Source organism: Salvelinus fontinalis, chromosome 6 (assembly GCF_029448725.1).
Source record: "Salvelinus fontinalis isolate EN_2023a chromosome 6, ASM2944872v1, whole genome shotgun sequence".
Taxonomy (NCBI): Eukaryota; Metazoa; Chordata; class Actinopteri; order Salmoniformes; family Salmonidae; genus Salvelinus; species Salvelinus fontinalis.
In genome coordinates, this window is record NC_074670.1 from 64,543,923 (window position 1) to 64,570,935 (window position 27,013).

A 27,013-nucleotide genomic window follows, 5' to 3' on the forward strand; every position below is an offset into this window, starting at 1 on the left:
ATCTAGCCTGATGAAGCCCAAACAAAAGGGGAGCTGCCAGCGGTGTGTTCAACGCTGGAGATTAACTGGAGAAATGAAGACCTGTCGTCCACGTCAGCTAGCCAGCCTGGCTGGCTGTCTGTAGCCAAGCTGCAGTGGCAAGGAGCCATATTCCTTTCATGATGTCCTTTATAATGAAGTGTAATTAAAGATCTCTGGGTTCAGTGATTACCAAGGGAGGGTGGAGGGGTTAGGGCCAGGGTGGTGGGGGTCTCACAGCAGGTTGGAATCAGGAGTGGAGCTGTAACACCGGCTGCTATGTTGAGAGGTATAGTGTCTGTTTCTGTTGGTGATATGAATTTCATATTTAGTGGATTATTATGTAATGATTTATTATTTGATTGAATGAAAAACATGAAAAATTGCATTTTGTAAGACAGTCTTTTACTTTCATTTTCAGCAGGTGAAAAAATGCTAAAATCATGTCTAGAGATTTGGGAGACATGGCGTAAGTGGGAATATGAAATTACTAAAGACATGTTGTACAAACATGATGGCAAGGGATGAGATCTTCTGTGGGTAATTATTATAATTGATTATATCATCTGTCACAGCCAGTAATAGCAATATTTTGTTAGTATGATGTTATTTTAGTTCGTAGGCAGGAACTTCAGAAAGGCACATGTTGGCAATGAGAGTGTAGTACTGTAACACTGTGCACCTGGGCAAAAGTGCTGTGGCATTTCATAAAGTTTCCCAACTAATCTAGGCCCTGAATCGTGAGGTGGTTCAAGATGTCAGATAGGCACTTCGGGTAAAAACAAAACCAGTGTGAATGAGGATTATGTGTATGCAGTGTAAAAGGTAATGGGAGCCAGCCTGACAATATCCTGCCTACCACAATAGACCAGAAACATTGACAGCCTGGGTCTTTGCTGAAGGCACATTTCATTTTGTGTCATTCATTCCACACCACAATGTGCACATTTTGTTTAAGTGCCATTCATTCAGCCTGGCTGTCATTTTATTCATGGCTGCTTTATGCAGGTCCATGAACCAGGAGTGAAATCTAGCAAAGGAAGATTGTGGTGTATTTTGATCATTTTGAATAGAAGCATCAGCGCATTTCCCATTAAGAAATCTTTCAGGTTGGACAGAAGAATACAGATTTTAGATTAAACCTTTCTTGTCAAAGAGTATAATTTAATTTCCTTCACCTTACCCAAAATAAAACAACCTGCAGGTGTATTGGGTGCCAAGCAGAGCACCGTACATTGCAAAATGAGCTATAACATGAGTTTTTAGTTTGTGTTTGTTTTGAAGGGATATCTATAGGGTCTCTCTATGTTGTTGAACCGGAGGTTCTATGTGAAGGGAGGCCATAGCAGAGTGGAACCATGAGGAGGATCATAAGCCCATATTTGGTCAGAAGATAATTAAAACGTTACATAACTGCAGGACTTGAGAGGAGTGGAACCAAACATCTTAGGTGGGCACCCAGGCTAGGACAAAACACCCAGGCACCCAGGCTAGGACAAAGCCAGAGGGGGCATTGATATTTGTCATATGCTGAATCGGATTATGTTACATGCAGATCGTATGATGTATTGTAGGATGTATGTACAGCGTGAATGTTAGTGACACAAATGCAGGCAAGAATAGTGTGTCGGGCACAAATAGCTATATTATACTTCCCTTGTTTCTCACAGCGCTTACTATTATAGTCCAGGCCTTGTGGCAATGTTTGATTACACTCTAATATCCTTGTGCTTGAACACATCTAGTTATTGGCTGGCCCATGAATCATCACATTTACCTGCTTTCTATGAGGAGAAATATCTGAGGCTAGCTTTTCTTAGACTGAGCAAAGAGAAGAAAAAAAAGCTAAATGAGGCTATTGCTGCTGCTGCTTGCAATGGCTGCTGGACCAAATTGGACTGCTATTGGAATTCTCTGAAGGTCAAACTCTATGTGAGTGAAGTATTATACAACCCAGAGAGGGACTGAAGGGGGGCACACAGTGAAATGCTTTCACTCTGTTGTCTCTCCTCTTCAGAGGCACCACAGATTCCTGGTGAGGCTTTATCAGTAGCCTGGTGATTTAAAGTTTTGCCAATCACCACAGTGCTGGAGTGAAGGAGGGAGGTTATGCCGGATATTTGACCAGTCAGGAAGTATACTATGTTGAAACGTGCACACATTCACATAATTGGCAACACTTATGTATAAGGAAAGGAAAAATTATGTACAGTATTATGAATGGAAAGGAAAAATTATGCATAAGGAAAGTGGATATGGAATGTTTTTCTCACATTTTTGGAAGCGGTACACACACGCACACACAAACACACGCACACTGATGTATCTGGTTCTATTGTAGGGCGGATCTGACTACCCATAAACCATAGAAGATGTAGTAGTGTGGTGACATCAGAGAGGCCTAATCCATGGCAGGTTGGCTGTATCGAAAGTCTCATGACAAAAATGTAACATTTCAACACTTCGCCACAGCACAAACACCAGATTGATCCCATCAGGAATCTAAATGACATGTCTTTTGTTGTGATGCCGATGCATGTTTAGACTACAGCACACTGAAGAAGAAGAAGAGGTGTCCCAATTTATTTTCTGAAACCCATCGATAAAATCCTCAGTTGTTTTTGTCATCTCTTTTCCTCAATCACAAAGGGGTCAGTTGCTCCTTCTGTGAAACCAACTGTGCCTTCAGTTTAATGCATTGAGACATTAGCATTTAGATAACCCCTCTGAATATACGAGGTCAGGGAATTGAAAACAGGAGCAAAATAAATATGCTGAAGAATAAGGGTTTACATTTTAAATTAATGTGAAGTCAACTCTATTTTATCAGCAAAGCAGCCTCCTTTCAGAATGGAAGGACAAAGATAAATTAAATTCAAACGGAAGGTGTTGTCAAGTGAAAGGAATACTGTGGGTTTGATAGGCTGTAAGAATAGTAGGGCTAGATTAAAGTGTGACATTTGTGACAGAGCTGATGAGAACAAAGAAAGGTCTGCTATAATGGGAACCCAAAAAAACAATACAGGCAATGAAAGTGTAGAAGATTTTGGTCAAATTTACAAAACACTTCTTTGCTACATTTAGGCCTCTTGCAAGCTTTGTTGTAGAAGACAAAACATCTGGACTACATACAAAGGGAATACTGTTGTCTTTATTGGTGACTTGTTAATTTTTTTTTACATCATATTCAAATAAACGTGCAAGTGAACTGAATCACACTTGGTGTTTGTAGCTCGTCAAAGGATTCCCCTTCTACGCTGAGGCTTTGTCTCGGGGATCGTACCTCCCATATCATTATTAACCACAACATGTGAAATGAGATGGAAATGGTTCAAATCGCTCAGGGACCAATCATGTTGCCACCATGCTGAGTGGTCCAGCGCCAAAACCACCAGTGCTCTGTCTTCTCTCAATGGGCCTGTGCAAATCAAATGGCCATTTTATCCATCTGGGCTCTTGAGGTGGGTTTCAATACACTGGTGGGAGACACGCAACCCATCAGTATTCCAGTCAGCCCCTGTACAACATGAAGACCAAGCAAGCAAATACCCCTCACCCACACTCATGCAAGCACGCATGTGCACACACACACGCACACTTACTCAAACGCACACGCACGCACGCACACACACACCACCCCCCTCCTCTCCAACAAGCTTTATTGAAACAAATTGCAGGTTCCTCCAACAGCTGCACCTCAAGCATTTTCTTGGCGGAAGCTGCAGGAGGCAAGCCTGGAGGAAACATGATTAAAAGCTGACAAAAGGTCTGAGATGTGTCATCGGGCTCCAAGTCAATCAGCGCATCGTTATATGAACAGCTCGGAAGGGGTTCCGGGGGCCGGGTTCCGGGGCCACAGAGGTGGAGGAGGATGGAGGACCAGGTCATGTTACACAACACAGGCAGGTCGGGCACCTTTGAAGTCAAGTAGCAAAATACGTCCCCAAACAGCTTGTGCATACCAGTGTTAAAACGCAAATAGAGGATTTCACTGCAGTCCTAGTAAACCTGCTTACAGACTGGCAAGGAGCGTATCATTGAGCAGGCAGCAAAATAAATTAACTGGCAGTAATGTTTTTTTTCTTCTGCTTGAGAGCAAAATATGGTGGCAGGTGGTAGTTAACATTTCAAAGTGTAAGCTTTCAGAGATTCCGACCACGGATGTTTTTGTAAGAAAACACGAGGACAGGGTAAGACAAAGACTTCACCTGAATGGAATCCCTATTGTTTTGGTTGAGGTGTGCTCTGTAAAGGTATCAGGGGATTATCTGCTGTCACATGCATTAGAGCACAATAACACAGAGAACTGTGCTATCACAAGGGCACTTTGTCAGTGACACATTCCGCCATGTCTAGATTTATGGTGGTGGAGAAGCGGGAGCATTATTACCATGGATAATTGAAGGCCTGTAGATGGGGAAATGGGCTACACCAACACAACTCCCCCCTTCCCTCCCACTCTCCTCTGCCTGTCAATGGTATGGCCCATTGATTGGGGGCCTTGGGCTCAGTCGCCACAGCAACTGCACCAAAGCAAACAAAGGGGCTGAATGGAGGGAACATTAGAACACAAAGAGCTACCTAGTGCAGTGTAAGATTTTGGAGAATTAAACCGTTACCTCACAAAGTTGCAAAATTGAGTAGCCGTGGTCGATGTTGTATTTCTTGTTCAATAGAGCATCATGGTATAGCTAGCATGATCACATTTTGGTTTTACATTATTTCATCTTTTCCATTTACTTTCAGAATTTGAATGATTTCTCTTCCCCTGTAGATGTGCTAATTTGCATATGCAAATAGTAACCCGTAGAGACATGATAACGTTCAATTGCACAGATGTGACATTGAATGTGAAATGCATGATCGGAGTCACTGTATAATGACTTAAATATCTGACAAATCTGTCAATCAAATGGTTGTCTGAGAATACCACACAGAAAGCCTATTCACTATGTTCACAGCAAATACAAAATAAACATATTTGTAGCGATTAACTGTTGTTGATCCTTAACTGGGTTATAGGCAATCAAGTTCCAACAAAACCCCAGCAACAGCATAAATGCCTCAGGTGGGATTTAAAAACACAACACTCCAGCTACCAAAGTGTTTCCTCAACCACTAGACCGTGTTACTGTTTGAAGTAAAACACCAGCATTGATGGGGCACACAGGAAGTTAACATTCAGGTGAAGATTACAGTTTTAGAGTGACCTGGAGTTAGTCCCACCCACCCAGTTCCACCTACAATGAACTTGACATTGAGGGGCCCCTTGGTCGGTCTAGTGTTGCTAGGATTAAATGGAGCCCCATAGGAAATAGCAACTTCAATGGCCTAAGGCTGGTTATTCATGTTTTTTAGAAGACTGACAGGAAATCAGACTTAATGGAAAGGTTTACACCTCCCTTTACCTCAGAACAACAATGAAAATGGACCACTTGAGAGTTTTATGAAGTACAAGCGAGAGTTAGGACTTGGGCTTAGTGGGAATTAAATCGTGAGTAATGAAACTTCTGGATTCATTGTCTGGGCCATATGGCACCTGCAAATTACAGGGGAAGGCAATGGTGGGTGGTCAGGGCCCTCTACAATTGATTTCTCTAAATTGACCAAAAGCTACACATTTTAACTCACACTGTGCTTAATGCTATTGCATTGAGGGATCAACAACAGAAGGCGAAAGCAATATGTTAGGGAAATCACAAATGTGTAAAAAGGCAACTTTTCATCCTTTAAAAAGGTATACACCATTTAGCTGACTATACAAATCTATTTTAGTACAAAGTATAAGATGTGTAACCTGAGCTGCCATGCTGGAGTTTCCCCTGGAGCTCGATTCATTTTCTCCCTTTAACGAGAGAGAGAGTTGCTACTCAACACTGTCATCCTTGGCTGCCTCCCTGATTCTGTTTGAAGTTTAATCCCCTGAAGGCCTGATTGTTTTCGACTGGAGTCCTTTGTCACTATGGTCAGAGAACAATTATCACCTGTGTTTAACCACACATTTAAGGGATTACTTGTAGACTAGTACTAGTCTACCTTTGGCTAGGGATGACGTGTAGACTAGTACTAGTCTACCTGTAGCTAGGGATGACTTGTAGACTAGTATCAGTTTACCTGTAGATAGGGATGACTTGTAGAGAAGTACTAGTTTACCTGTAGCTAGGGATGACTTGTAGACTAAAACTAGGATGACTTGTAGACTAGTACTAGTTTATCTGTAGCTAGGGATGACTTATAGAATAGTACTATTTTACCTGTAGCTAGAGATGACTCGCAGACTAGTACTAGTGTACCTGTAAATATGTATGACTTGTAGACTAGTACTAGTTTACCTGTAGCTAGGGATGACTTGTAGACTAGTACTAGTTTACCTGTAGCTAGGGATGACTTGTAGAGTAGTACGAGTTTACCTGCAGCTAAGGACAGACTAATGTGTGCTGTGGTCCAGTATTTCTCAGTGATAGAGCTGGTGCCATATGCATCAAGTGTCTATGAATAGGATTGCTGATTTAGGATCAGTTTAGCCTTTTGGATCACAATGAATAAAATTACATGGAGAGGGGAGACCTGATCCTTGATCAGCGCTCCTACTTTGAGATGCTTGATACATATATCCCCTGGGTTAATACCTATGTGCACCCATATGGGCCCCAGGATGACGAATGAAAACAGGATTAGCAACACTGCCACTGGGGGTCAAAGATGGACTTCAAAATGATGGCTACGATTGAGCTGATATGGATGCCTGGTGAAAATGAAAAAGTAGATTGATTAACTCATGGTCATGCTGGCCATGTGTAATATGATCCATATCCCACTGGCCTAAGGGCTGCTCTGGGTATTACATAAGTTCAGCTATTCCACCTCTCTCTCGGTCTCTCTCTCCTTCCTTCCTTCTCTCCCTCCCGTATAGTATAGGCTGATCGATAACAACCTGCCAGTCAATATGGCGTTGCTAATATTGCATGCCTGCTCCTTCACCAGAGGACTGCAATAGCAATAGATAAATGTGATGCCTTAACCAGAATCCATCTAGAAATAGACGTCAATAAATTATTTCCCTGTCAGCCGTCAATATGAGTGATGTTACAGATTCTATTCAGGAAATGTGTAAGACAGATATTAAAGGGATACTTTGGGATTTTGGCAGTGAGACTCTTAATCTACTTCCCCACAAGTTCATCTAGTCAGATGAACTTGTGGATACCATGTTATGTCTCTGTGTCCAGTATGAAGGAATTTAGAGGTCATTTTCCAAGTCAATGCTAACTAGCGTTAGCGCAATGACTTGGAGTCTATGGTTATCTGCTAGCATGCTAGCAGATATCCAAGAATTTAATTTAATTAAATCAAATCAAATTGTATTTGTCACATGCGCGGAATACAACAGATATTCAACCTTACAGTGAAATGCTTACTTACAAGCCCTTAACCAACAATGCAGTTTAAGAAAAATACCTACAAAAAAGAAGAAATAAAAGTAACAAATAATTAAAGAGCAGCAGTAAAATAAGAATAGTGAGGCTATATACAGGGGGTATATAGCGCTAACGCTAGTCAGCAATTGCGCTAGCGCTAGTTAGCTACTTCTTTCAAACTGCATGCAGAGACATATAAATGGTATCTACGAGTTCATCTGACTCTGGGGAAGTAGATAAAGGGCCTCATTGCCAAAATCCCGAAGTATCCCTTTAACAGCATGAGCTGTACCAACAGAAATGCCACCTACTTTTCTGTATGTGAATGTCTATGCTTAGCATTCAAGTCAGTATCAACAAATAACATTGCATGGAAAATAGGCTGTTTATTCCAGGAAAAGATGTCAGTATGTGTCCCAGAAATATTTTATGTTTCATTATCCTCTTAGTTTTCGACATTAAGCTGAAGATTCAGTAATAGTTGGGATTATTTTTATCAGTAGTGCTCTGGGATCCTTGGGCTAGAATCATTTTGATCCGTATGACACTACACTGTGTTCAGAAATTAATTCCAAAAATCATTCAAAGCAAGGACAAAGCAACCTTTTCCTGCTGCCAATTACTCCTTTAATAACTTTGGACCATAGGCCTACGTATATTCTGGAAAGGAAGAACAACATGTTGAAGACACTGCACAAACATTATGTTTTGCGACCCACATATCGGCAATACTTTGGAACAGGACGTGTTACTGCTTCTAGCTAGCTAGTTGCTACTTTTTACACCTCAGTATCTTGGGGGCTAATTTTGAGGAGAAACGTGTGATGACTATCTTAGGCTCACAAGACACTGAGAGAAACGGCTAAACCATTTGAACCTGAATGGTATCGAATAACCTGGCCAGCTAGCGACCATGTAGGTACATATAGGTCAGGGTCCATCTTGGCTCCTCCGGTTCCTGCCCTGAATGTTCCCTCTGCTGTCACTTGTGATTAATCTTCTAATGTCCTCATGCAAACAGCGGAGACTGTTTAGCCATATCATGCATATGTATGAGCTAATGAATGTATCAGCCAAGCTGAATTTTAATCACTGTGCACCATTTTTAGATTAAATGTACTGAGATGTATTTCATGGATGGAAAAATAGTGGCCCCAAACTATTTATTATGAATTGACCACCTGCCTTACATTTTAGGAACATTTATGAATTTGGAGAGCAGTTTGCGATGAAAACATATTGGATAGCCCTTCGGTAAGAGAAAAAATATTGGATAGCTTCATACTCTTAGGTAAGAGTATGAAGAGCCAAAATTCTACTCAGATTTAAACCAAATAATGGACAGTTTCTGCGTACTGCATGTATCTAGGACAACATTAGATGGACTGGGGTGATTAAGGAATCGATGATCATCTCAAACATCAATGCTAATATGCAATCATTTTAGCCCATGAGCAAAATTTCTTCAGCAATTGTAACCCTTTAATTGTATATTGTCCTTTAGAAGAGTGTTAAAGCACATTGATACATTTTGGAGTAAAATCTAAATTCCCAAATAAAATTTGATTTGATTTGGTTTAATATATACGGTTTGGGTTTTTCTGGCATCAGGGAGAACGGGGCCCATCTGGTGCTGCGTTAGACCAGCTAGTTAGAAGCAGATTGGAAGAGTAAAGAAACTGGGAAATTGCCTCTGTCAAGCCTACTCGGCACAATGTATAAAACATCTCTGAGTAAAATCTAAATTCCCAAAATGGAGTAATCTAACAGCGCATCTTGAAAAAACATTCTGAGGCGCACAGAGGAGCTACTTCTCAATGCAGCACACAAGATGAAGGAACAGGCTTTAGTCTGACGTGTGTATAGTATTGAATTCATTTCCCTTCTGTCTACTTTTTATTTTGGAGTTCTTACATTGAAATGTAAATTGCTTCTCATGTGGTACATTAGTGGGTGTACTGTGTTCAATTACATTGCATGCTACAGCAGAATGCATCTCCCACCAAACCGCTTTACTCAGCTTACAAAATGTGACCATTCTACATTCACCTTATGTATTCCATCCTTTTTTAAAATTTTAATAGAGCTTAATAGGCTCAACTTGGTCACTAAGGTGAAGTAATGGATTCAAGGTTAGTACAATCTTGCTTCAGGCATCCCCACCAAAAAGCTGTCTGTCTCATGGCAGGATGTCATTTGAGCTGGTGGAGCAGACCATTCTGTGGAACATCCACTGTTTATTTGGCAGAGCACTCTGGCAGAACTGATCCTAGACCTGAACAAAAGGCCACCTGACACAACTGAAGCCCCATGTGTTGTGCAATACAGGTCTTGCATATCCATATCATTCTTTATGGGTTCTAGGGTATAGCTGAGGTGTGCAAGAGGAGAAGTCCCCAAAATACATGAGGAATGACAACAAGGCGATACATCCCTCTTGCCTCTGGCTTCTGGTGTTCTGCTGGTGATTTTGGTTCAACAAGTCTTTCGAAGTCAGTTAAATAATTTCAAAGGGCTAAGGCTGATCCTGGCTAATCCATTGACTGAAACCCCCATGAGGCGGACTCTATGGTTTGAACTATGTAGACCAGCGCTCAGAGGTCACGTTTGTTTGGCTGACTGGATCAAACCACCGAAGACTAATCCTACAGAATTAGTCCATTCGTCAAACCACCTCTTGACCATAGAGGCAGTAATCATTAAAATGGTTACAAAAGGAATGCCTGAGTCCTCTTTGAAAAGGCATGCTGCTTCCCTTTTTGAGGTAAAGGTAAACTGAACCACATTCCCAACTTAAAAAGTAAAAGTTTTTTGGCAAAAGGTAACCTTTACAAAGAGTTATGTCTTTCACATAAGGATGTTGTATCATCAAAAAAGTTGCTGAAACAACATAATTGATTTAAGGGTTGGAAAGGAATGATGATCAAGAAGTTGACTAAATAAACAGGATTAAACTAATTATTTGTTGACATCTAAAACTCCACTGTTTTGCTCATAGCTGCTTACTATCCATTGATGTTTTGCTTGTGGGCGGAGGGGTCGTGCTATTATGGGCGGAGGGGTCGTATTACAATATCTATTTTTCCTGGTATTCACACTAGACCCGTTTACACCTTGTTCTAACTTGCGTCCTTTGTCCTGATCTCGCCCACATTCTGATTGTACCCACATTTTTAGACAGGTGTAGACAATCAAAAGAGACATTGTGGCCTGATTGTGATCAGGTCTTCCTGCCCACTTCCAGAGGTAGTCAGACACGCATTGTGTCTGGATATCTTAGAAGTGTAGCCGGATCTGAACAGAGAAACCATTTAAATCATAATTATTACGCCCTCTAAAATCACTGACAGGTGGCACCATTGACTGAATACATAAATATGTGTCTTGCAATAAATAAATATAGTATTTTGAAAGAACAGCTGTGGAATAATTAGCATAAAGGTAGGGACCAGGAAATCTGGTCACAACGCAGACACAGTGGAGAGATAATAGACACATTTTATTCTGGAAATGTGGGCACAATCAGAATGTAGACAAGATCAGGACAAAGGATCTGTGTTAGCACCAGATACAAACGGGGCTACTGACAGACCATGCTGCTGTTGCTAAGTCCAATACCATTACATTTTACCTGAAATCTGATGTGACAAGATTTCTTTCCTGTCTCACAACTTCTCAGGTAAATCCCATACAGTACCTCGCACCTCCCAATTTTAGCCTAAACATTCTTTCAGGTCTTATAAAGGACCCAGTACAGATCATTAAAACATACAACTATGACTAATCTCCCATGTCTCACTCTAAGCCTTTGACCTTTCCCCAATGTAATCTCTATTAGAAACCATTTATGACTGAAATGACTGAAATGTACTTAACAAGTCTTGTCATCGCCGTACCTTTGTCAGCGTCTTAGCGGCCAATCGAATGTGAAACGGCTCACCGGGCGACAAAACCCCTACGGTGAACTTTCAGGTCTAAGGATTTTGGTCAGGCCGGAAAGGTGGCTCCGACTGAGAGGCAGGAGCTTGGCGCGGCTCCTTTGAAATCCCCTCAACTGTAAAATGCAGCTGCTTTTCACATGGAAAGGATCTGCCCTGAGAACTGTGCCCATGACAGCACAGTGGATCAAATTCCACCTCCCGGCAGGTTATGGTCAGAATCGGATACTTCTGCTTTGTCATCTGGGCCAGTAGCCTTTCTAGAAAGAGTTGGGCCAGTTGATTCTCAACCAAATTAGTCATTTTCAGATGCTAATGTAAAGGGTTTACCCAGTAAAGACTAAACCATTGCACAAAGATGCAAAAGCCCATGTGAATGAGCACATAGCCTAGTCCTGTCATTTTTGTTGGAGTTAGTGTAAAAAAATCTCTATATATATTTGAAAAACAGTCTTAGGTATCCTTGTCCAGTGCCAATGCTTGACTTGAGCAGGAGCTCACTGGAGCTGAGTACCAGCACCTTAAATGTTCTACTGCTTGAGCTCCTGTTCCTCTTAGAAAATATTATCTCAAAAGTTTTGTGGGCCTCCTACACCTAAATATAAACAATACCAGCACCCAAAATGAGTAGCGGAACCTATTTCAGTCTAAGTCGAGCACTGTCCAGTGCTCACACAGAGACCAGGGTTGGATTTTTAAAAAGAATCATGGTGGAGACCTAATATCCACCCTGATCAGTGCTCTGAGCATATCCCTATTGCTTTGTTGAAACGTACTGTACCCATTCACTGTACTCTACCAACTCACACACACTGAACTGTGTTCATATTTCAATCAATCACCAGGGTTATCAGTGCACTAATGATGTCATTGATGCTAATGGAAAAGGTGACATGCTCACTGAGGTGGATAATGATGCTAATTAGCTAAACATCCCAGTGATGCACATGTAGCAGCTCATCATATCCACCAGAAAACATTTAAAATCTATTTTTCTGTTTACATGTGTGTGCATATGCATTTGGTCATATAGAATTAATCCTAAACAAACCAACACATCGAACATCCATAGAATGCTTTTCAGCTAGAATAACGTTTGGTTAACATCAACAGATAGGATCTAAACATTGTAACAATATAAACTATCTAATACAAGGAGTCAAAGCCGAACAAGATTGATTTATCTATTTCATGACTGTTTCTGGCTATGCCACAATACAGCATTGTGTATGGAAGGATTAAACAGCCTACAACTGATCAAATGAATCTCTCCAATTCTATGAAATTCAGCTGGCTTCAGGGTGACCCTGCGTCCTTGTCAGTGGAGGATGAGATGGCCCCACAAAGCCAATGTTATATAGCGTCTTCTCCAGGCGACCGCCTGCACTCACAGGTCAGCTGTGTTTCATTTTGATCTGGCAGAGATGAAAAGAACATCAGACAGGTAGGCATCTCTCGCTGTCTGCACTAAGCTAACAAAGGGACTGTTGTGCTCAGACAGTATGTCGTGTTTATTGTGCACAGCTACATCTCTCGAGGAGTAATCTGAGAACAGCAAAAACACTGTCTTTTTTTACATTGCTTTGAGGATCCTAATGAAACAGACAATACTCATATTTTCTCAGACAGTCTGATGAATATGGCTGCTGGCAAATTCTTTAGGGAAGTTATTTTGGAAAGGTAGATGAGGACGAAAATGCATAAATTAAACTGTTACTAAAGCGTTATTTGCAATTAATACTTCCCTTTCCAGCTCATTGCCAGCCTACGTAATTTATCATTTATCATTCATTCTCCTGCTGATTGCCAAGCCCAGATTCAGTTTCCTAGCTATGTGAGAATAATAATGGTCTCCATTACAGGCAAATGAGTTTAAACTCCAAGTTACATGAGGGAATAAGACTGTAATCTACATATTTTAAATGTAAAAACTGAAGATGGGGAATGATGGGAATAATTCAGTCACACTTACCAAACACTTACGCACAGTACCAAAGCAATGTTTGGGAACCGAAAACATCAATGTTATAGGGTTATAGTGGATTTTTAAGCACATCCATCCCATGGAACCCCTGTTATTCAACACCATTTTAGAAACGTGTCAATCATACTATTTGTATTAATACAACTATTATAAATAATTGTTTAGATTGCACTGGGTCTTTAAATTTGTCCACCGTAAACAAACTAATATCTCCAGAGATTAGTTACATTAAGTTATTCTATTCCAATACCAAACTTAACAAAACATGCAAATATGTCCTGTTTAAATTGCGGTCAAAATGAATCAACTGAGAATGAACCTGCTCAAGTGCATCAACATTCATCGCTCATAGTTTCTGGAATCGACATTGTAATGTTGCTCAGCAGACCATTAAGTCAAACGGGGGGCTTTTGTCTTTGCTAGAATGCACTGAGTGACATTTGTTTGTTCTATACCTCTGGGCCTCCTTATATCTATGCAGACAGGGCCTCATTTATCGACTAGCTTGCCTTATTGGTCCCATTTATTCCATGCTGCATGGTGGAGTAAGAGTCATTGAATGAAACCATCAGTTATCTATGCAGGCCCGCATATAACAGAAAGGCATCGGGGGAGTTAATATGCAATTATGAGGAAACCCATTTCCCTGCTATTCAATAAAGGAACAAAAGACGACTGCATACTATTTTGTTAATGCAGTGGATGACAACAAAAACGCATAAACAGAAGCTTTGCTTTATGGAAATGCTTCCCATTAACCCTTTGCTATACCCTTGTGTCACTGAGGAACAAAGGAATATCAAACCAAAATTGTATTCAGAGGAAAGTCATGGTCAAGTAGAAGCAGTTCCAGAATTGGGGGGTTGGAAGGTAGAATGCTCTGAAGCATTATTTTGAATACATTTTGGCGGTTCAATATTTGATCAAACGCTCTAAGCTATCTGTCAAGTGAAATCCAAATTACATTTGCTGAATATGCCCTCATTTGCATAAGTAAAGACAGCAGTCTAATGGATATTAATGATAAGACACAAACAGGGTTATCTGCTGGTCAGAGTCTGTCACAAACCAAGAAAACATACTGTAGCTACAGGCCCAGGTGGCCAGGTGCACACAGTGAGGACATTTTCATAAGAAATGAATCAGCATTCATCATCATTACGATGATCAATTTGACAAATAGATTTTTGTAGCTATTCCTGAAAACCCATTAGACATCATTACAGTGATCAATAAGTAGCTACATGCTGTATTATGCAACCCAGTCTCATGAGCTTAACGTATACTGTATGTGAATAACCAGCTACATGGAAAATGCTGTTCAGAGAGGCCTGACATTGGTGACCAGGTGTAGACACTATTTTTAGATCATGACTTCTATGAGGGGAAAGCTCCATCAGATACAGTGCCTTGCAAAAGTATTCATCCCCCTTGGCATTTTTCCTATTTTGCTGCATTACAACCTGTAATTTAAATGGATTTTTATTTGGATTTCATGTAATGGACATACACAAAATATTCCAAATTGGTGAAGTGAAATGAAAAAAATAACTTGTTTCAAAACATTAAAAAAACAAAAAAACAGAAGAGTGGTGCGTGTTTATGTATTCACCCCCTTTGCTTTGAAGCCCCTAAATAAGATATGGTGCAACCAATTACCTTCAGAAGTCACATAATTAGTTAAATAAAGTCCACCTGTGTGCAATCTAAGTGTCACATGATCTGTCACACGATCTCAGTATATATACACCAGTTCTGAATAGCCCCAGAGTCTGAAACACCAAGCAAGCGGCACCATGAAGACCAAGGATCTCTCCAAACAGGTCAAGGACAAAGTTGTGGAGAAGTACAGATCAGAGTTGGGTTATAAAAATATCAGAAACTTTGAACATCCCACGGAGCACCATTAAATCCATTATTAAAACATGGAAAGAATATGGCAACACAACAAACCTGCCAAGAGAGGGCTTCCCACCAAAACTCACAGACCAGGCAAGGAGGGCATTAATCAGAGAGGCAACAAAGAGACCAAAGATAACCCTGAAGTTGAATTGAGCTTTTGAGCTTTTTGGCCATCAAGGAAAACGCTATGTCTGGTGCAAACCCAACACCTCTCATCCCTCTGAGAACACCATCCCCACAGTGAAGCATGGTGGTGGCAGCATCATGCTGTGGGGATGTTTTTCAGCGGCAAGGACTGGGAAACTGGTCAGAATTTAAGAAATGATGGATGGCGTTAAATACAGGGAAATTCTTGAGGGAAACCTGTTTCAACCTACAAAAGATTTGAGACTGGGACGGAGGTTCACCTTCCAGCAGGACAATGATCCTAAGCATACTGCTAAAGCAACACTTGAGTGGTTTAAGGGGAAACATTTAAATGTCTTGGAATGGCCTAGTCAAAGCCCAGACCTCAATCCAATTGAGAATCTGTGGTATGACTTAAAGATTGCTGTACACTAGCGGAACCCATCCAACTTGAATGAGCTGGAGCAGTTTTGCCTTGAAGAATGGGCAAAAATACTAGTGGCTAGATGTGTGTGCCAAGCTTATAGAGACATACCCCAAGAGACGTGCAGCTGTATTTGCTGCAAAAGGTGGGTCTCCATAGTATTGACTTTTTGGGGGGGGGGGGGGGGGGGGGTGAATAGTTATGTACGCTCGACCTTTCAGTTTTTTTGTCATATTTCTTGTTTATTTCACAAGAAAAAATATTTTGCATCTTCAAAGTGGTAGGCATGTTGTGTAAATCAGATAATACAAACCCCCCAAAAATCTATTTCAATTCCAGGTTGTAAGGCAACTAAATAGGAAAAATACCAAGGGGGTGAATACTTTCACAAGTCACTGTAAGGGAGACAATTCCCTTCCTCTGAGATAGAGTACACAGGAAAACTACACGATGAGCACCACACTTAAAGAAATGGCTATTTATTGAGGCTACTATCAAGATTATTTATGTCAGCCAGAAGAGATGCGTAAATATGCATTTCACATTTCATTCTCTACAGCGTGCCATGTGCTTTGCATCATATTAGCAATCATCCATACAGACGATCATCTAAGACTGCCAGATAAAACAGGCATATTTAATATCCTACACAGTACATCCATAAATATTTACTGTACATCTGCAGGCTTGGTTTTACCCCATTTTTCCATTTTAATTTGGGTTTTTAATGTGATATGCTTAATTCAAACAAATGGCCATCGGAAAAATTATACATTACTACAAGATGTACATTAAAATGTGGCGACTCAGCAGATGCTCTTACCAGAACAACTTACTTCAACAACAGATTTGGTATAGGATTATACATCATTTTCAAAATGCAATCTGGGAATTACAGGAAGATTGTTGCAAAAGGTCTTATAAATCATGCATTACCATATTTCCAAGTTCAGCAAGAGGCATATACACATTGATTTACATTGCATAATTAATCTACAGCATAATCAATGGGAGTTTGGAAATGTAAATCCACATCAGTCATCGGGGAAATGCTCACACTTGCACTACTGGGCAAAACAATACTTTTTTATTGCAAAGCAAATGTGTTACTTGGTCCCCAAATGCTTGTATGATGAACTCTTATTCAGTTTGAATACCTAATCAATTTACAGCCACATCCCCCATACTAGTGCCATAGATCATTCAGTTGCTTCCTTGTCTAATAGGCCCATGCTACCTCAACACAGCCAGATAATTTGCTTAATGTAAATGGATGAGCATTACTCATTCTCAGTCACAACAATATGAAGTAATAATGACCCACGAACATTTTCGTTCCACTGGAGATGCAGAAACCCAAGTGTCTAATATGCTGTAGGCTTCATATGCTGTAGAGTTGGCTCTATATTGCACTGGAAAAAGAGTTACACATATACATTATTTATGCTTAATGGGTACAAGTATAGGGGTTAGATCCTCCAAGATCAATACCTTCCTCTCTTATGTGACTGGGAAAACCTGCCTCTGAAAACATTTCTACTTAGTATTACTTCCTCTTGTATTACTTTGCAGCTCAGTCAACAGCAAGGTATGGAGTTCTAATGAATTCCCTTGAAATAGATGTAATCCTTGCGATTGGACGGGTTTCAACAACCTCCCCTCCACTTTTAATTAGAACTGCAGTCACTCATATGCTATCATTGTTTAAAGAGTCCTGCTCTCGAATTCCAGACTCAGGTAGTTAATCATGGAGAAGGCAGGCAGCAGTTACAGTAGATTACAGAATGGTACTCTGAGTTGCCTGATAGTGTAAAGATTCCTGCATTCCTGATGTTTACATGCACTTTAAAGTTAAGTTTGATGTGATAGTTATACAACTTTTCTATTGATAGAGCAACAACAAAACACTCGTTTTTAGGCGTACGTGATATGCACAATACGTTTAACCATTGCAGGGGCTTTGCTCATGTCATGTTCCCAGTCAATGAAAGTGGACACGTATTTTCATAAGTAGAATATGTTCTATCCATCATAGGTTTCTGGCAGTAGACAAAAAAACATCAAAACTCCTTGGGTGAATTCTTGGGGTTATGGGGTTATTCTATTGCACGGAAGCTTGATGATGTCATCCTAATTAGGATCCACTGGGCTCACACATTCTCCCAGTGGCAGAGGAGTGAAATGACACCTTTATTTTATTGTAAACATGGGAATGAGGATTCCACAAAAGAATACCATCCTGATCATAGACCTGTGAGAGCACTAGCCTGCATCCAATACCCTCTGCCTATATACTCCATTATACCCTGTCTTCCATGACATTTTCACACTGTTCCCCTCATGCACTTTCCAATTTACACCTGTACCAGTGTTCATTATTTTTCTACCCATAAAATGCAGTCATAAGGAAGCATGAGATTCTATTCTGAGACAGTTATGTCTTGCGGAGCCATCACTTTCCCTATATGTCCCTCTCTATATGCTCCTGTCTCCCCATCCTATGCTCTTTGTTCCTTGAATGGATTCACATATACAGACCAGGGCTATGCTACTGTATAAATGTGAGTATATTTTATCTGCGCTCATTAGTGCTCTGTACTCAGGGCGGGGGTGGGAGAGAGTGGCTTGAAGGGCAACACAGTTTGCCTTCCTTCAGCCCTCAGCATGTAGAACAATGTGGCTTGACGGAGGAGGTTTTTCTCACAATACCAAAGCAACAGAAGGAACACTCTAAAAGGGGAATACCAAAGTAAATCTACTGACAAACTATGACAAGCCCTGTAATTCTGCAGTATAACCTACGATACCACCACTACCCCTCCAAAATACATTGTAGGCCTACTACAATGGGATAATCATATTAGTGACAAATATGTAGTATTGAATTGTAATAGACGCCGTGGGGAACAATTTGGTTAATGGGGAGTTTCAGTAAGGAGGTAATCCTACATATGACAGAAAATGATATGGCATTAGGCTACTATTGTTACCATAGTATCCAAATACTCAGCGATATGACAAGAGTCAGATGGGAAGTGTTGTATCACTGTGGTGGAGAGGGTGCTCTAGGAACAAAGGGATTTTATGCATGCATGGTCTTGAAAGGGTTAAGGTGTGCACCAGAAATGCGCACAAACATGTGTATGTAAGCTATTTTAGTAGGCTTTGACGTCGCACCCACAGTTAACTCCCTATCCTCAATGTAGGCTATACAAAGAAACAATTATGTATTTACTGCGTAGCTCGATGCTGCCCTACTGTATCAAGGCATAAAGCTACGGGTGTAGCTCTAAACACATATGACTGGTGCGTAATGAAACCGTTAAAAAAGTGTGAATATATTTCTGTGTAGGCTATGTGACTATGATATGTGGTTGTTTTCCAACTTGTAAACGACTGCCAGTTCGAACCATATCGGATCGGTTTCCCGCTTTCCAAACCTACCCTTGCAGAGAAAGAGTGCGCTGCAACCTGATCATAAACTTGGTTAAAGAAGAGAGCCCCGCCCTCTTTTCAGCTTTCCGGTCTCCTTATAACCAGCAAGCCTGTTGTACAAGCGTTTATACACTAGAAGAACACTGGAACAGTCCAGTTCACCAACCATCCTGGAAACGAACTCTGGCTGTAAACCTGGAGGATTACATTGGTGCTTTTGCATAGAAAGGAGAAAAAGAATCATGGATTTTCTCAATCATAACTATTTGAGTGCGCGCAACCCATATGACTATACCTTTAATTTTTGGAACGACTATCTGGGTCTGTCGACGTTGGTCACGAAGAATAACAAGCACATGATGCCCCAAAGCCCAAACTCCATCACCGAGTCCCTGAAAGCAACCCTGGGTTTGGATGACTCTCCAGAATGTGCGTGCGTAATCTCGGGCAGTAGTGGAGGCGGACACCTGGACTGCTGTTGTCCATCCGCGAGCCCCCCGCCTACCTCCATCCTGGACTTGAAGGAGCGCTTTTCAATTCTGAGTCCATTCCAAAACCAAATCGGTGGCATCCCACTACAAGACCGGGACTTGGGCTTCGGGGGAAGCTTCGCAGGATTTGACCTGTTCGGAGTGGAGAGGAAGATGCGCAAACCAACGTCAAGGAATAAACAGGAGCCCAAAATCTGCGTCTTTTGCAGGAATAACGGTGCGCCGGAGGAGGTGTATGGTTCCCACGTTCTGAAGACACCGGACGGGAGGGTGGTGTGCCCCATTCTTCGGGCTTATACCTGCCCTCTTTGCAGTGCCAATGGTGACAATGCGCACACAATTAAGTACTGTCCACTCTCCAAAGATCAACCAACCCAGCGACCATTAAAGGGAGGGAGGGCAGTGGGTGGTAAGCGAATGAAAATATTCTAGAGATAGATTTTTACACAAGTAAAGAAACTAAATTGAATTGCACTGAACAATTTTCAGACTGTTTCCATTGCGGCTATAGCATATCCCAGTCCTAATGGCTAGGCTACATGACTTCATAAACAAATAAAACAATATATTGATTTTATGGTTTTTCCAAAATCTCTTATATTTTTATAGTTGCTTTATTCACATAGATGTTTTTATTCGTTATACATTGAATTTATTTTCTTCTTATAGTGTATAGCTCTTTGAGTGTTCATTTAAATTCACCTATATTCATAATCACAATGTGTGAATAAATGCTGAGTGTTTCGTGGGGGAAAATTGATTTATGAGGGCGTGAGAAGGTTGTGATTGTCATGTTACCAGTACTTTTTACTGTAAGCTTAGCTATTTCTTTTCTCTTTGAAAACCAAAGTTATGTTTGTCATTAAACAAGGGTAAGAATGCTCATGAATAAAACAATTTCCATTCAAGATGTCTGTAAAACAAGGTATGGCACTTTGAGGCCCATTCCTCTCTCTGCCACTCCACAACACAGTTTCAAACTTGCTCTGAAGTTGACATGTAATATCTGTAGCATAAAAAAAAACAAGACAATGACATCTCTGTTATGGCCTGGTGCTATCTGGGTAACTTCATACTCAATAATAGCCAAGCCAAATGACTTTCATCTCCCATGTCACACATCACCCAGACTTATGAATAATCATTACCCAAATAAGATATACCCTTGATGTTTACATTCCCAAGAGAGGGTAACACACTGGATATAATTGCTTGTAAGGCATTTCTTTTCAATGCAGTTTTTCTTTTATCAACAATTACCCCAAAAAGTCCTCAGAGGACTGAACTGGGGAGGCAAGGAGTGCTCTGCAATAGTAGAGTCAGGAGAACAATTCACCTTGAGAAATAGTGGGATAGCGCAAATGAATGTTATTAAACAAGCCTTTCTAAAAAAACAATGTATTAGCCCCCTTTTGCATTATTTCCCTGAATAAATCCAAAAAGATGCAAAATTATTGTGAATGTAAGATGGAAAGATGGAAAGTTGTCACTTGTGAGACTGCACATTTCTGACAGTTATGTTAACCAAAGGATTATACAATTTTAATGAACTGAAATGAGGAAGAGAGATTTGCTGTATTGTATATAAAGTTGACTTACGTTTATTCAGTATTTTAGCATTTCAAGTGACTTCAGAGGGTACTACCTCAACAGGATTTTGTACTTACATGTAAAATGTCAACTGCAGTTTATTAATATAGTGCTGCCATTTATAATAAGGGTTTGAATAGTATTTTTGATCTTTGTATAACATAATTGTATTTTTCTTTTGCTGCATTCAAACATGACAAAAGTGTATTTCCAATAAGCTCTACTCATTCTTCACCAAAACGTGATTGTCTGTATATAGTGTTATCCTTACTTTAACAGTTTACGTGTTCAATGTTACATTCTTGGGGTTGTTTGCAAGAGAATGGAATATATTGAAAACAGTTGACAATTTGCCACTTGTAACAGAGGTTTTTGATTAAATGAAACGAGAAAAATAAACACTGTTGATCTTTGTTATTAATATTTTACCACATTTCCCTATATGCTGTGTGTGCAGAATAATACTATATGAATGAATTAATCCCTGTATGCTGCCTGTGCAGAATAATACGATATGAATGAATTAGTCCCTGTATGCTGCCTGTGCAGAATAATACTATATGAATTAATCACATGAATAAATAGCTTATCAAATATTATAACTGATGCCTTGATGTTATTGATCGACTTGATAGACACAGACCTCGTTCACCAGTTTACATGAACAGTATCTCATTGCCATTGTCAGATATTACATGTAGGCTAGACCATACCATTAAAGATTGCACATATCGTTCTTGGCTCTCTGTCGTTGGCTCCGCCTACAGAACATTAAAGTCCATACTTCAACAGATGGAGGGGGTGGTCTGCTCTAGAAGTCAAAGTCTCTCTGCATGAGAGCCACCTCAGCTGGAGGAACAAAGCCCCATGGTTGTTCCAAGCACTTGCCCGTTGTTTATGAAGGCTGCCCACCCTGGAATGTCTCGGCCTGTGTGCCTCCCCACTCAACACAGATCATGTTTGCACTGAAGTCTATTGAATAATGTCCCCCTCTCCTAGCCTCTCTGTCTGCTATCTCTGGAATGGCAGCAGCCAGCAGCCCATAACTTCTGTAACTCTTTTGAGAAAGGGGGATTCAGACAGACAGTATACACTAAGCACTCGGGTGCTGTGTTGAGGCCTTGGGCACAGCCATCCACACCTCTCAGCCCTCTCCTCTTCCTTTCTCCCTCCCTCTCATTCTCCAGCTGGGGCCCTGCATTAAAAATGGATGGAGACTAAGTGCAACAGGGATTTATCTCTCGGAGAACAGTGGTGGGGAAAAGCCTGGAGGGGATCATTTCAGACAAACATGGCTGCCATACCAGGCCCTATTCCCATGCTGCCCCACCCCATTAGCTGTGCTGCCAACAGGATTTGATTAATCTAGTTAGTTCCTCCATTTATGGGGTGAATTTCTAACATGGTTTTACGATGGGAAATGGCTGTCTGTCAATATCATACTGTAAGACTATATTATACAGCTAATAGTTTTTGTACATGGTATGAGGAGGAATAACAGTACATGGACTGGGTTCATATTATGGCTGTATGTGTTATGTAATGATGCCAAACAGTAAACAAATAATACTTATTAGTGCCATCATTTGGCACATACTACAGGCCTACTGTAAAGACTTCTCAGTCAGTAGTGGCCATCCACTAGTTTTATGAGGTGACTAACATGACTGAAAAGTGAATAATGAATCTTTTGGTTGTGTTTACTGGGTTGTTACTGTAGAGAAGACCTCTAATTATGTAACAGTATACTCATATATCTCATTTCCTCACAAATCTCCCATTGACATCAATGCGTCATTTACAGAAGATTTGATAGAGGTACTCAGGTTGGGATTCAATCCGATCGTGCTCGTCTTTTAAAGGCAATGTTACCGCGTTGGCAGAGATTGCATTCAATGTCAACGCTGATGTCGGCTCAATTGTAATTTACTTTTAAATGTCAAGTAGGGATTCAGATTTAATCCCGGCCTTAGCTGAAGTTAGGACTTGGGCCTAACATAATAGCCTACTGCAGACTGCATCATAAGTAGAAATGTAAATTAAAGAACTTCACCAATAAATCTGCATTCACATATCTCATGGATAGATGACTATTTCCAAATAAATTCACTTCTATTTCTATATCATCTATGATTAATACTACCTACCTCACAATGCCAACCGTAATTCAGCTGGGGATTTCTATACCAGACGCTCCCACCTGGAACATGAACCTGCAACTCTCTGGACACTACTTGTGTAGCCCTGACCTCTATCATACAATGCTGAATAAACATGGGTCACTATTTCTATTACAGAGTGCTGGGGCGAATCGACTCAGCTGTTGCTGTTAGCTTGGGCTAAAAGGACACACTCACACTGTTCATTGGCCCCATGGGCCTTCATATCCCCCTCTGTCATTTTCTACGTGATAACATTATTGAAGATGGATAATTGCTTACAGGGCAAGGTGTCACACTTATTGGCTTCCTCCCCGCCCCCCTTTCTCAGAATCATTGTTCCTAAGGATGCTGCCTCTCGTCACCTGGGGACCTTGTGTAGAGCATATTAGACAGGACTAGAGCATGAAAACCATTCCAGCGAGGACGGTTAAGTGCATCCAACATATTGCTTTCCCCAGCTTCCCGTGGACCTGACATGCATGAATCATTGAAGAAACACGAGTCCCCATATGGAGGGGTTTTAGTGGGAAGTCTTCCAGTAAGTTGCCATTTGATGGTGTAAGATTTGAGCATGTTCATGTTAGACATCATTCATAAATATAGGACTTTTATAAGACACATTCATGTGGTCATTGTTGAGATTGTTAAGATTGAAGTGCATTGTGGTCGTTACTTTCTATTAACTAAACGATTTGTTTTATTATTATTGGCACTTTAGTGCTATTTACGATGTAAGTATATGTACTGAATACAATTCACAAAGCACACCCATGCTTACATTTTTCAAGCCCCTTCTTGCACCCTTCATACCTGGGTGTGCCTCTAACCTGTAGTGCCATTCCTATTTTTCATACCAATTCTGCAAATTTGGGGAGGAGCACAACACCAACTTGACAACATGCACTTGCAAGGCAAGCACACGATCCCTGTGCCAATAGAATGAACGCACTTGGCAGGATGTAGAACGCAGGGTTGCTAATATCCTTTGGCCTATGTTACAGACTAGTACTCTTGGTGGATTAATTCAATGCATACACTGTAAGCCAAAATTGCATCCGACCAGAACAGCAACTTTCATTACAATTTGGCCTGAGGTTGTTGTTGTCTTACTGTGATAGCCAATGTTCTGGTGTTAAGTTCTTTTCTCATTCTATTTTGCAGAGGAGTGGATAGCTGGGGGGGGGGGGGGGGGGGGGGGGGGGGGGGTCACTGTTACAGATTGAGATTGAACCTGGAACAGAAAATAAATCACTTATGCTACCATGGAAGTGCTACTGTCATGATGTGTAGAGCTAAGGGAGATTCCTATGGGAGCTAGTATATCCAGGCAGAGAAGCATCTGTTAACCACATGAAGGGACCACATAGGACAACCGTGTATTACAGAATTGTCTTTCTGTAGGCTTTGTTGTTGTTATTGTGCATAACCAAAACATAGACACAAAGAGTTATACAGTATAAGCCTGTAGCAGGGGAAAAACTCCTAATATGATTCCCATTTATACTGTCATTCATTTAAGAACTGACATATTGCCATTTGCAGTCAGTTCTCAAGGATCCATAGGCAACTAGGTGTTGCTGCAAAAATATGATTTTACTCCCAAAATCCCTAACCTTATACAATAAAAGTTTAAATAGATTCAGATTCAGGAGGTTCCTAGATAGTCTCTGTTTGTGTTTTGGCAGTCGGAAAATTCCAGAGCTTCATTGAGCTCCCATGTGGTTGTGGTTTGGGTGAGATGCACAGTAATGCGCTTGTGACGCAAGTGGGAGGAAATTGCAGAAGCTTCCTGCACAACTGCTTTTATACCACTCCCAGGTGGATAGCAGGCCTGGCTGTAACGTTACAGTCCACACCAGGGGTTTCATTAAGATGTGAGGCCGCATGGCCAAGACTGAAATGTGTCTCAATAGTGCCCCCTACAGGCTGATAGTTGAAGAACACATACGCATGCAGTGAGAGACAGAGTAGACAACCAAATCATGAAAAAAACTAAAAGATAATTACGTGACACATTGGAAAGAATTTACAAAAAAAACTGTGCAAACTAGAATGCTATTTGGCCCTAAACAGAGAGTACACAGTGTCAGAATACCTGACCACTGTGACTGAGCCAAAATTAAGGAAAGCTTTGACTATGTCAAATCAAATCAAATCAAATCAAATCAAATTTTATTAGTCACATACACATGGTTAGCAGATGTTAATGCGAGTGTAGCGAAATGCTTGTGCTTCTAGTTCCGACAATGCAGTAATAACCAACAAGTAATCTAACCTAACAATTCCACAACTACTACCTTATACACACACAAGTGTAAAGGGATAAAGAATATGTACATAAAGATATATGAATGAGTGGTGGTACAGAACGGCATAGGCAAGATGCAGTAGATGGTATAGAGTACGGTATATACATATGAGATGAGTACTGTAGGGTATGCAAACATAAAGTGGCATAGTTTAAAGTGGCTAGTGGTACATGTATTACATGAAGATGGCAAGATGCAGTAGATGATATAGAGTACAGTATATACATATGAGATGGGTAATGTAGGGTATGTAAACATTATATTAAGTGGCATTGTTTAAAGTGGCTAGTGGTACATTTTTACATAATTTCCATCAATTCCCATTTTTTAAAGTGGCTGGAGTTGAGTCAGTATGTTGGCAGCGGCCGCTAAATGTTAGTGGTGGCTGTTTAACAGTCTGATGGCCTTGAGATAGAAGCTGTTTTTCAGTCTCTCGGTCCCTGCTTTGATGCACCTGTACTGACCTCGCCTTCTGGATGGTAGCGGGGTGAACAGGCAGTGGCTTGGGTGGTTGTTGTCCTTGATGATCTTTATGGCCTTCCTGTGACATCGGGTGGTGTAGGTGTCCTGGAGGGCAGGTAGTTTGCCCCCGGTGATGCGTTCTGCAGACCTCACTACCCTCTGGAGAGCCTTACGGTTGTGGGCGGAGCAGTTGCCGTACCAGGCGGTGATACAGCCCGACAGGATGCTCTCGATTGTGCATCTGTAGAAGTTTGTGAGTGCTTTTGGTGACAAGCCGAATTACTTCAGCCTCCTGAGGTTGAAGAGGCGCTGCTGCGCCTTCTTCACGACGCTGTCTGTGTGGGTGGACCAATTCAGTTTGTCCGTGATGTGTACACCGAGGAACTTAAAACTTTCCACCTTCTCCACTACTGACCCGTCGATGTGGATAGGGGGGTGCTCCCTCTGCTGTTTCCTGAAGTCCACAATCATCTCCTTTGTTTTGTTGACGTTGAGTGTGAGGTTATTTTCCTGACACCACACTCCGAGGGCCCTCACCTCCTCCCTGTAGGCCGTCTCGTCGTTGTTGGTAATCAAGCCTACCACTGTAGTGTCATCCGCAAACTTGATGATTGAGTTGGAGGCGTGCATGGCCACGCAGTCGTGGGTGAACAGGGAGTACAGGAGAGGGCTCAGAACGCACCCTTGTGGGGCCCCAGTGTTGAGGATCAGCGGGGTGGAGATGTTGTTACCTACCCTCACCACCTGGGGGCGG

At 41.1% G+C, this 27,013-nt stretch overlaps 1 protein-coding gene across 1 annotated transcript; it reads left to right on the forward strand.

The window, feature by feature from the left end:
* The first annotated feature begins 19,323 nt into the window (after nt 1-19,323).
* LOC129858298 (nanos homolog 1-like) lies at nt 19,324-21,725 on the forward strand. Its single transcript, XM_055927439.1, has one exon. The coding sequence runs from the start codon at nt 19,488-19,490 to the stop codon at nt 20,166-20,168; it is 681 nt and encodes a 226-aa protein (XP_055783414.1). The 5' UTR covers nt 19,324-19,487; the 3' UTR covers nt 20,169-21,725.
* Nucleotides 21,726-27,013: the final 5,288 nt, after the last annotated feature.